Raw genomic sequence first — 13,217 nt, 5'->3', positions numbered from 1 at the left:
TATAGTAGGTATGTACATACATACATATATATGTACATAACATGTATGTAACTTACACACACACATATATATATAGCCAAAATATTTTGTATCTACAAACTTGAAATTTAATTTTGAAATATGATAACTTATTGTCATTAAATAATTGCTACCTCATCACACCTCTGCCCTCTCTTTGGAAGATATAATTTCTAGGGGCTTTAGTAAGACTGCAAGATCGTCAACAGTGCTTCAGTTGTATTACTCTTGCACTTTGGCAATGATTGCTAGTTTCAAGTACAAAATTCAGATTTAAATATTAAATTTTTTAAAAGAAAAATGTGATTTTTAAAAGAGAGGTGTTACATAACACTAACATAAAATTAAAAACCATAATTATTAAGATGTTCAATATCAGTAAAATAAAACATTACTCTAATATTTTGTAACACAGGAATTTTGTACTGTATTTGCAATGTTTTATTCTTAATTAGCTGCCACTATAATCTGACTAAAGTTGTCATTCTGTTATAGTTCAATAGAAAAAAAAAATGACTCAAACATATTTAAAAGTGATCAGTTAATTGATTAGTTTCTTAATTATAAACAACTTTTACTTACACTGGAGGACTTTAGTACCTTACTCCACAAAGTGGTATATATGGACTTCCTGGAGACCTTGAAAGACTCAGGGTATCTACTTTGGTATGACAAAAAATGTAGGTTCATAATTCATAGCTTGGGATCAGTGAAAATTTATCTGTTTTTGATAGCAGATAATATTTTAAGAAGCTCAGTGATTCTTACTTGTAAAAATATGCTTATTCTATATTTAGTACATGTCGAGCTGTCCAAAGCACCACCACAGACTCATATGCTTGTACAAATGTGCAATGGGATCAAATATGTCTTGTGTGTGCTTGCATTTTTTTTTTACAAAAGTTGTTATATTTGTGGCTAGAAATCTGAAGCAACATAAATTTATATAGTCAGGTTTAATTTAAAACTCTGGGAACCTATGCCTTAGTAAACATTTAGTTGTTTAATAGTAGTAGCATTTTCACTGTAATACTTTGTGGTGCACTATATTTATTGTTTGATTACATCATAACACTTCAATTGATGTCAAATGATTGACAGTTAGATGAAACTGTATTATTTTGCCCCCTTTGATTTCCTTACTAATTTTAGATTTTTTGTCACCATGATAAATACGAAAAAAAATCCGAAAATGGTCGTCGCGTTTTTGAGTTTTGTTCTTTATATTCTGGTAATATGTATATATATATATATATATATACGGCGTCTACCGTAAATTTGATAATTAAAAATTAATATCACGTTTGTTATTTTCATTGTAATGGATACAAGTTCGATACGATATATATATATATCGTCATCGATCTAGATCCGTAATATATATATATATATATATTACGGATCTAGCTCATTATATTCCTCTGGTTAAATAATTAAAATATCATATTTTAATCAGCTTTATTTACGTTGAAAAATAAATGTTATAAACAATTTTAAAAAATTACTCCATAAACATTAATTTTAAAATTACGAATTTTACGTACGTTTGTGACAACCAAAAAATCGTCCTACGCGCATGCTCCGTACCGTTGCCGTTCAAATATCAATTTTATACAAACCGCTTAGAGTTAAAATTCGCTTGAATGTTACGAAACCTGGATATTCTTCTTTGAAACCGAGATTTCACCCGTTCCGATTTATGTTAGTTCCTTTCGTGTCTCCGCAGGGGAAGGTTCAAGTTCGCGAGAAAGGCGGGAAAAATAAATTACATCACAGATTAAATACGAGCGTTGTTTTGTTTTTAATTTCCTATACGGCAATGAAGAGATAGGATGAATTGTTTATCGATTAGAATTATTTGATTGTTATAACGCGTGAATGCCTTTTGTTGTATTATTTGAATCTGTGACAATTGTTGTTCAAAATTTGAATTGAAATATGGCTTTAAGTTCGTTATCACCGTCAAATATGCTTGGCGAACTCGGTCGTCTTGCAAGCTGGTTTAAAGGCGATTGCGTTGCATCGGAAGAATTCGCCGGTCTTGCTGTCACAGAGAAGGTAAGATAGAAATATATTAATCCAAAGAAAGTTTCTGATAGACACGGCGTGGGTAAGCCCCCTCCCACTATGAAGACAAGCGACATATTCAAGGTTGCAGGAAGTCGCAGGATGCAGGCAGTGCATGACCGGTCATCGTGGTGATCTTTAGCAGAGTCTTATGCTTTGTAGAGGTTGAGATGATGAAGATGATAAATCCAAAAAGTGCATTAAGGCAAAGTATTATATAGTCAAAACAAATATAAGCTATTTGCACTGTTTAGGAATTTCGTTCATTTACTATTATGATTGGTTTTGTAACTATATTTTTATAAACCATTCGATCAGACGATAATTGCAAGCCGCTTCCTACCGGTCCACCAGAGGATGTCTCACGGTCGATGTGGTGAAAGGAGAATGACATTTTTTTTATAACGTTGTTATTCTTAATTTGAAAGCTATATTTTATGTAGACAATTACGTATACCATATTTAATGGAATCAGGCGTTACCTTGCGGAAGTCCATCCTAAGTAAGAAAAGAACCAATATTTAGCTACTTCCGCACATGCAGTGGTAGTCGTGCAACAAAGTGCACCGCCCGCCAGCCCGCTGATAAATGCGTATGCGGCAAACAATGCAAATCACACAACCGCCACCGCCAAATCACTCAACACGTGTTTCACCCCTCCACGGGGCATCTTCAGGAGTTATATAACACCGATTAGTGCCAAACACAGAGTCAACGTATATCATAGTATGTCATTGTTAAGCTCACAGTAGCTTAAAAAGCCACGGAGAAGGCTATATTCTAGATTTGTCTGTAAGTTATAATCATAAATGAGGACATCCTTGGACGAATGAATGTGACAGATTTATCCCAGAGGATTGGCTAGATGAACTACCAGTAGGCAGATCACATAGCACACAGAACAGATAACCGTTCTGACCTTATGATTCGGGAGTGGAGATTTTCACCTACAAGGTGCAAAGACGACCTTATTAAGGCCGCCGTAAGACGCAGGATATGAAAAATCTGTCCGCCTGTGGACGTCCACGGCTAAAATAATTATTTCTTCGTTTTTTTTTCTGCCTATAGATGCTTGCAAGGCTTAGGCCTGGCTCAAAGATATCTATAAGGGACCATATATTATAATGGTACATAGAGGGCGTTGCTATCAATCCTATGGAATTTTTTGTGATCAGTTGCAATTCTGTGTAATTAATACACATAGTGTGAGTTATATAAGACTGCATCTCGGGAATTGAACCCGAGACGTTTTATCGCAAATCACAGTTCTCACCCTTGGATTATTTGATTATATAATATATATAGTAATTTTTATTTCTTTATTGACCTCAAAGGATTACTAGTCACTATAAAATATGTGTATATCTTACATAGATGTATGTTTTAATAATACAGACAATATATGTTTAGTTTTAGTTTAGGTAACAGATAACGTAATAATAACACTGTCAATGAAAAAAAAATTAAATGTAATTTATTTAAATTAGCCTTTTAAATACTTCCAATCGTATAAAATGTAGTAAAAATTGGTAGAAGAAAAACTTGAGAAATTACAATTGTGTATGATTTTTATTTTAATATACGTCCGAAAGTTTCTTATTTAATTTTAGGCTCTATAAATACATCATTGAATTTATGTATGGAGTACTTAATCATTATCATTTCAGTCTTAGGAAGCCCACTGGTGGACATGGGCATGACATCCCTACGTTATCCGTCCACCTTGTACGTTATGTTTCGTGCTTGCCAGTCATGGTCTCCAGAACTTTATTGCTCACAATTGACACTTGACTTTGTCAGTCCGTTAAGGACTTATTCCAAATTTGACTTCACAGAGAATAATCTTAAGCATAGCCATAGTCATACCATGGCTCATTGAACGGTTTGCTACTAAGATACGAAGTCGGAGACCACGTAATATAGTCTTCGAGTCGCGCGCAAGTTCTCGCATGACTAACACCTATCCGCAACGCATACGTGACATTTTCAACAGTTAATATTTGCTAAAGATGGCAGTATTGATTAAAGTAATCTGTGATATGTTACAGGTGGCGCAAAAGTAATGTCATAATGTGAAAGTGCCTTAATTTTTATATATGGTGCCAAATGTCACTGTGCTTTGACATTTATGACGTAGATATATAGAGAATTAGTTGTCAATAAGCGATAAATCAATTTTCAGTCTGTTGTTTAAACGCAGCTTGTATTTCTTCGTAGTGTTCTTTGTGCACAAAAATGGATCCGCATTTTACAAGCCTTAAAAGCTAACGTTGCAGAAGATATCGACAGTTTGAAGCCAGATGTTCAGATTTTTGTACTCGGGAGGTGGCCACTTGAGCGATATAATATTTTTTCCAATGAATTTAATCAATCTTACACTTTAATTTTTTTTTAAACAACAGAGCTCTTTTTTAATTTATATCAAAATTGCTGCCGGTTCAAATTATGACATTATTTTTGGACCACCTGTTAAATAAATGCGCGTTCGTGCAGGGAACAGGGCGATATAAAATTATTTTAGATCGCTAAATAAATCGATTGCCTAGAATGTCTTCTATTAGAACTAGAGTTGAGATGATTTGATATAGTAACTAGAAAACTAAGAAAGAAAAAAAAACTCTAAATAAGGTTGTATAACGACTTTGTTGTTTGTTTTATTTATGGCTGGCTATGGGGACCTCTCGAACCCCTATCTATTGTGTATTCTCTATTTTTATTTAATAAATTTTTCATGTAATTTTATATTCTCGCTTTTCTATCATTCCTCGTATGATCTTTTATTCATTCATATGCATTTTCCCTTTTATTAAATACCATTCTTTCTACTCTTCATACTTTAACTGTCACAATTTCTTTGTTTTTATTCTATATCACATTTTTGATCTATTCTAGGTATACATTTTTAAATGTATTATTTTATTTACTTATTTATTTATTTGCCTATTTTTACACTTTCATTTTATTTTTTTTTAATTTTAGCTCAACTTGTTTCTTTTAATCACGTTTTCCGCAATCGTTTTGCACATTTTTAGGTACGTTGTTCTTGCTCGTCGTTGATTAGGGAGGCCATAGAGTCCTCGCCAATCTTTATGCTTAACCGGCATTCGGATCCGACTGGTGGACCACGGTCTGGTCCAAGTCTGGTTAACAGAAACACGAGGGGTTCTCCCTGAGCATAAACCGGTGAAGTTACTCGTAGAACTTTCTGTGCCCCGTGAAGAGCTGGACCAAGACCGCGTCTACCTCGATGCTGCGGAGCACGCGGTAAGCTGAGACGGCATCCGGGAGCTCTGTTGTTTAAGGGGAGGGCTGTATGGCTACTAAAGTATTTAAAAGTACTTAAAACAGTACAAAGCGACCAATTTGTTAAACAATAGCGATAAGGTAGGGTTAGTTCTCTTAATGTACTGTTGACCTATGAAATGGCTTTTTGATTACTAGCGTTTACCTTTCGTAGAACAAGCGATTATAAACCTAATCACAATAATGGTAAGGTTTATATTAAATTGCAAAATGTCTTGTAACAAATTCACCGTACCGTATCGGGAAATTCCTAATATATCCGATAAAGGAACAACGAACCACAATTATTTTATTGTGTTAAGGAAATAATAACGTTATTGAAGCGTGATAAAGTTTATTATCCTATAATTTTAATGGTCTATAAAATAATTGAGTAATATTTTTAATTTATTTTTAATAATTTAACATATTGCCGACTGGAAATTTTACTAAAAAATTGTCTTCAATTGCACAAATTGGTCTGCATAACGGCTATATCAAAAACACCACTATCAAAAGTAAAGCCGCTACCATACTGATAGTCGGAGCCTTCACCAAGTTCAACAGTTGCAACAGTAACATCATATTTGTTCTCTTCTTTCAAATCGTCGTTACTATCTAATGCTATAATAATTTTTTTTTGATATTTTGGTGGAATATCAAAGTCGCTCTATTCTGATGCAGTATCATTTTCAAAGTCACCACAATTTAATTCATCACTCGGACAATTAGATAAAGCATCTATCTGCGTATAATTAATTGAAAGATTCTTCATTACGTTCGTAAATATTTCTTACAACAAAAGACTTGGCGGCTCTTATAAGCGAGAGAAACAGCTTGTATTATACAGACCAACAATTGTACTGCGTGGTCGCTAACAGATATAACAACAGTGATACAAAAAAAAACCCATCACGAGTTTTTTGGTGGTCAGCCAACAATGTGTTAAATTTTACTTAAGCGTCCTTTATTTTGTTTTTTTTTTTACCTGACTTGCACTGCTGCCCATTTGACATTAGATTACGCGATTGCGAAGTGGCAGCTACTTTAAGCCTTTTCTTGATAGTGTAGAGATACATCAGAATTAAAAAAAAAATAGTGGCATCAATTTTGAACGCAAAGTAATCATTCGTATGTAAATGTTTAGGTAATTTCTTAATTTTCGAACGCTTGTTCAGTTTTTTCTGTTGGCCTCCTTGGGTCTTAAAGGTCAAGTGGTATGAATATTAATGTAATATTAAAAAAAAATCTGCCAAGTTAAGGGTTAAACTTCTTTTAAGGTGGCAGAAGTCTAGAGTTTCCGGAACAGCCTCAGGCAGAAGAGCCACATACCTGAATATCACTGGATTAAGTGGCCGCCGAATTCTTAGATTGCTTGGACGGAAGTTTCATTGACTAGGTTCAAGGCTTGGATTAACTATGGTTCTACTGGAATCTGTAGTAGTCGCGTTTTTCTAAGGCGAGGTACAGCGGTTCCGGTTAGATTGAAATTAATAATTTTTGTAATCAATAACATTAGGGGGACCGGGGAGTAATGTTGCTTTCGTAACTTAAGTTCACATGACTACATTTTTAACAAATTTTTATTTCTAATCCAAGACTATATTCACCTTCGTTATCAATAACCTTTTGCCATCTAGTAAACAAAATCAATACCGGAGCGGTAAAAATCAATCGTTTTCTTTTTGTAAAATGTCGACAGAAACGACATTACTTTCCGGTCCCCCAATATATAACATATATACACACATATGTATAAAAATTTGTTAAAAATGTAGTCGTGTGATTTAAACTTAAGAGAGCGACATTACTTTCCGGTTCATCGACAATCTTTTCCTATTTAGGGTACAGATTTTCAATGACGGAGCGGTAAAAATCCATCGGTTTTTCTGTAAAATATATCGACAGAAACGACATTACTTTCCGATCTCCCTAATATATACCTAAAAATTTATGTGTAAAACTTGTTAAAAATGTAGTGGTGTGAATTTAACTTGAGAAAGCGATATTACTTTCCAGTTCCTCTAATATATAGATTTGAACAAGTTTTAGCGCATGTTCCATATAAAAATATTTCGAAATGAACTATAATTGGATTTCCCTCAAATCATGGCGTTGTACATTTTCCATTTGATTGAAATAATCTCATTGCACGGATCTCGGCGACGTATTGAATTGATCTTGATTTCGGCTTGTCAGCAATTTAGGCGTTTGCAGTTCTAACGTTTGCTCTGATTGAATTGCTTCTGAGATGTGTGAGATTATCGTGAGACTGTCCACATATGAAATGGATTATGTTGCCATTTATAAAACTTGTCAGTTTGACCGCGTTGTGAAGTGGTGTAATGTTTTTAAATATACTCTTTAACGATTTACACATTTTGTAAACAGCTGGTTCCAAAAAGTGTTTATTGAAGATTTTTTTGACCGAAGTGGCCAGTTCAAATGGCATCTGTAGATTCCGCATTTTTGCCGCAGAGCGCAAAAGGCGCCAACGTAAGAATTTTTTTTATAAAATCCCGAGCCAGAAATTTAAAATTATAAATAGAGTACCCGGCGATAAATATTGCACATCGACCTTTGGAAAGAGTCAATCGGTTAATATCGGTTTCGTACAGCACTATCTCTGTCCTACACTGCCTATGTGACGTAAATTAGCCGATTGTCTCTTTCCAAAGGTCGATGTGCTGGTGATATCTCATTATGACATTACTTTTGCACCACCTGTTATACACAACCATTTTGCTAAATTGGGAGGCCGCTGAGCTCTTAGATCGCTCTGGGGCACGCTACAAAGTGACTAGGCTCAAGGTTATTGAATATGAACGATTGAACATTTTTATGAATAGAACAAATATGCTCTTTGGTCTCCTTGATCTTTGAAGACTTACACTTACAAGGTAATTATGGTAAAAAAAAATTTTATATCACTGCTCAGGTTATTTCGCACTTATCAATGTTGTTGGTATAATTTGAAGATGGATCTACTCTGCGGTCAACATTACGTTTTCTACATTCTAGAACCTTAAGTTCTAAGTGGTTATTTATTCTGCGTGCCATCTGCCCTGTCCGGACAGTGTTGGTACATTCGTCATACACCGATTAGTGCCAACAAAGATAACATAACTCCTGAAGATGCCCCGTGGAGAGGTCAACCAAGTGTTGAGTAATTTGGCGGTGGCGGTTGTGTGATTCGCATTGTTTGCCGCATACGCATTTATCAGCGGGCTGGCGGGCGGTGCACTTTGTTGCACGACTACCACTGTATGTGCGGAAGTGGCTAAATATTGGTCCTTTTCTTACTTAGGGTGGACTTCCGCGAGGTAACGCCTTATTCCATTAAATTACCATACAGTAGTATATAAACATTAAGTTCTTGCAGTAAATCTTCGGGATACATCGAGATTGTTGTTTTACTTATTCCTACGTCGTTCATAAATTTATTGTCGACATTGCAAGCAGTTAGACTTCGTTATACTGTTGTAATGCTAACTTTATGTGAAGACAAAGGAAATAAAATTTATACGATTCGTTTGTTTCACGCCTTCGATCGTTATTTGGTATTATTCTATTTTATTATACACGTTTAGTGATTATTTATGTCAGTCATTCGATGACTGACAGGAGAGCCTAATTAAAAGGAGCGTGGGAAGTCGCTGAATGCCTTCTGCGGCTTTTAATATCCGGTGATGATGATGAAATAATGTGATTGGTATAGTCTGATGGCGGGTTGGGAACCACGAACCGGTAAATTTGGCGTGAGAAGGTGGAGAGCCCACCAAGTAGACCGACGACACAACTAAGGGAAGTCGTTGAATGTTGGCACAGCAAAATCGGTCAGCGTGCTGTACCATGGTGGAAGCTCATGCCTTGAAATGGGCGTCTATCAGCTGATATATTAATGATGACTGTCTGATTAAGTTAAAGGATTATATTACAATCCATATTCTTAACCCTTTCCTTACTGCAGTCCGTTCCGTCGAAGTGACGCTACTGAACAGGGCATGCGCGCCGTGAAGTGTGCACATTGCATAACGGTAAGCTGATGTTAGAATTTTCTCATTTGTGTCATATATTTAAATATTTTACTGGTATATCAATCGAAAATAGAAGTTAGGATAATTGTTAGTAATTTATTTGGCTGTGATAAATCTTAAAACAGGGATCTACACATAAGCCATAACAAGGTGGATGCCGGTTATCTCCGGCGCTGGTACACACGGATCATCTAGTAGAACCCGGCTAACTCCGGGCTGGTGATGAAACGGTTAAACCTTGAATGAGTAAAGTAATTTATTTTATAATTCTTAGAAAATTACATATAATTGAAGTAAAGCTTTGTATTTTCTTGATGTTAGTGTTGTTAGTAGTTTCTTTTCTTAGATTTAGACGCCTCTGTGGGTGTAGGTCTCTTCCATGGTATTTCGGACTTCCTCTCATAATTATTACTATGCTACTGTGATCAAAAATAAGGTGAAACTGTTATTGACTGTTATGTGAATAGCGTAATTTATTTTTTAAGAAAAAAAATATACTCTTTACCTTTCGTAGCTCTATTTAGTATTAAAATTCATGTAGCAATACAAAGTCACTAACTAAAACAATATCCAAAAAAAAAATCTCAGAGGTTCGTTTTTAAATATGGAATTTTGTAGAAAGGTTATTTGTTCAAGCGCTCCAATTAAAGTTGAAATAATGTAAAAGTTTTAAGGATCTTAAAAAAAATAGCTGAATGTCTGTAGTTAATTTAAAATGAACATAGTTGTACGTGGAATTAATTCATAATCGCCATCACCACCAGCACCACCACCACCTGCTGCTGAAAGAAAACCGTTTTGTCTCTCTTTTTGGAAACCACACTTTCCCCATATCTTAAATCCATGACAGGGACTTTTGTTTCAAATAACTTTCGATATATTTTTTATAAGCTTTCTCTTCTGTCAATCTTCACAAGTTATGTTACTATATCTTCTTTCATTCTTTACATATTCTTGTGTACTCTTTTCTATTATTCACAATCTTATTTCGATATTGAAATAGGTACGATAGAGCATCTGAAGGATCAACGGAAAAAATAATATCAGAAGTGCTTCCCATCGTGAAATCAACATTTGGAAAAGTGCATCGCTAGACTAGGGGAGCACTTTAAATTTGATGTAAATTTAACACTTTGTTCGAAATAAAATTATTTAACGTATTTTATTAATAATACTTCGTGGATGTATCTAAAAGTGTTATCAAGATGTTCTATTATAATGTTTTAAAGTCCAGTGACTCGGATGATTTGATTACCGTCGCCGTTCGTTGGACACTTCCGAGACAATGCCCGTCCGAGCATGAGTTAATCTTGTAAAGCAGCGCATATCTTATAGGACTAACTTTCACACATGAGTTAACAACTTCAGTTGTTCTTAATTACTACATGCACGCGTTGAACGTAACAACAGCGTCATCAAGACTCGGTTTCTATGTGGTTTAGTCAATGTTCCTGTGAAGTCCAGGGACAAAGATGTACCATCGTGTGGTGGATGTTTTTCCTCTTTGATAGTGGATTAAAAAAAATCTCTCATTTCTAATAGATTCAGGCGTTACTTTGCGGAAGTCCTTTCTAAGTAAGAAAGGGACTAAATATAGCTACTTCCACAATGCAACTGTAGTTGTGCAATGAAGTGCAAACACCGAGTCTGTTTTGGTGTTTGGCACTGGTCCGTCTAACATCTCTTGCTTATGCCCCATGGAGGGGTGAAACACGTGTAGAGAAGATTAACGGTGGTAGTTGTGTTTCGCATTGTTTACCGCATGTGCATTTATCAGCGGGCAGGCGGGCGGTGCACTTCATTGCACGACTACTGCTGCATAGCGGAAGTAGCTATACATTAGTCCCTTTCTTACTTAAATCTCTCATTTAATTCGATATTCACATTTAAAATACTGTTAGTAATGAGTGGTGGTAGCCAAGCGGTAGAGGATTGGAATTCACGACCTTATGTTGCAAGTTCCATTCCTGAGATGCAATGTTATATAATTCACACTTTATACATTAATTATATAGGATGTCCAGTGCTCACAAACAAGTTTCAATAAGACTGGCAGCAATGCCTTTTGCGTACTATATTGTCATCGCCAATCTGCCTGCCGTGTATATATATATATATATATATATATATATATATATATATATATATATATATATAATCGTATATACATATCGCATATAATTTATAGATGTCCTTGGGGGTGGAGGGGGGGGGGGGCAATGTCTTACAGCGGGCGTCTATGTCCTGAAACGAAGACTATATGTTTATGATATGAAGGTTTATCTATATATTTATTTAACTTTATTGACACAGGAAGAAAAGAGGAATATAATAAATTAGGAATTAAATGTAATATAAATGGTGGTCTTATCGATGATTTGCGAACGGAACATTTGGATGGTTCGTGTTACTAAGGTAAATTATATCGGTCGGTCTTCAGGTGATTGAAGGGGTTTGAAATACAAAGTCGATACATGTAGATATGTATGTATGATGTATGATGATGTAAATATTACTACACAGTTATAGTATGTTAATGACACAGTTTAATGCAATTTACAAGTTAATGTGACCGTGATATAGAATCGCTTGTATAATAATTTTATAAAAGGTAGTTTTATTTCTCTTAAATGGCAACACTACTCTACCTCACTCTTTTGTGACAACTTCCTGTAAAAGGATTGAGAGTGGTGGGGTTGAAGCGTTTTGATTATTGAGTCGGGAGCTCGGTCACTCGTTCGATAACCATTGAAGTGATAAGTTGTCTAGTGGAAACTGTTAGTTGGCTTATAAGAATATTAAAAGTGGAATAAAAGTATTTACTGTGCTGTAAATTGGACTTTTTCTGATACTTGATAGTTAAAAAAAATAATTATTGTAGGTAGTCATGTATTTACAATTCTTAAGAATTTGTTACGCCGTTACTTGAATACATGAAGATAATCAGGAAAGGAGATTAGAAATATGTTGTAATCACTATAATAATGGCATGAAAAAATAGTCAAGGAAATTAACCTCTAAATTGCAATGTCAGAATTTTCAAAAAAAATGCGTTTTTTAAACAAAGAGTAGCAATACTAATTATGTTACAGTGAAAAAGATTTTTAAATGGCAACACAGTTTGGTAGTGATTTTGATAGTCTGACCAGTGTGTGTTGCTAGTGACGACGTGAATTTGATACGTGATTTAAAAGTTAATTAAAGAAAGTTCGGAAATAACATGCTTAGCTTTACATCATCTTCAATCGACGGTGATGATCAAAATGGGACTTTTTTAGGAGCTATCATGGGATATTTAAAAAAATATATTTTATCTTTCCATAGTACATGTAATCTAAATTATTTCCTTAAACATTATAAAAATATGTTTGAGAAACTAAAACAAAATAATAAAGATTCTTTAAGTTAGATTAACGCTTTCCTTACCGCAGTCCGTTCCGTCGAACGCTACTGAACCGGACATGTGCGCCGCGAAGTATGCCCATTGCATGGTGGTAAGCTGATGTTAGAATTTTCTCATTTGTGTTACATATTTAAAGATTTTCCTGGTATATCAATTAAAAATAGAAGTTGGGATAATCCTTAGTAATTTACTTGGCTGTGATAAATCTTAAAACAAAGATCTACACATAAACTCACATAACATGATGGACGCCGGCTAACTCCGGAGCTGGTAACGAAAAAGTTAAACTTTGCATTTCCTTTATTTGGTTCCTATCGATCGTTTCCCGGAACAATGAGAAATTTAAATTTTTCTTTTCTTTAATTTTACTTCGAAATACAAATCATGTTTGTATTATTGGATAATATAAA

The 13,217-nt window shown here is 34.7% G+C and overlaps 1 protein-coding gene across 1 annotated transcript in view; it reads left to right on the top strand.

The window, feature by feature from the left end:
* The first annotated feature begins 1,755 nt into the window (after positions 1–1,755).
* The window catches only part of Mtmr6 (Myotubularin related protein 6), an 82,110-nt gene continuing 70,648 nt past the window's right edge, over positions 1,756–13,217 (top strand). The window contains exon 1 of the mRNA XM_068766907.1: positions 1,756–2,076. Coding sequence (XP_068623008.1) covers positions 1,957–2,076 — 120 coding nt within the window. The 5' untranslated portion in view covers positions 1,756–1,956. The remainder of the gene's footprint in view (positions 2,077–13,217) is intronic.

The sequence above is a fragment of the Battus philenor genome, unplaced genomic scaffold (genome assembly GCF_028537555.1).
Source record: "Battus philenor isolate CCGP_79_NKW_IND1 unplaced genomic scaffold, ilBatPhil1.0.hap1 SCAF_22, whole genome shotgun sequence".
NCBI lineage: Eukaryota > Metazoa > Arthropoda > Insecta > Lepidoptera > Papilionidae > Battus > Battus philenor.
The sequence above is the reverse complement of the archived record's forward strand: the minus strand, read 5'-3'. Positions and strand labels throughout refer to the sequence as shown.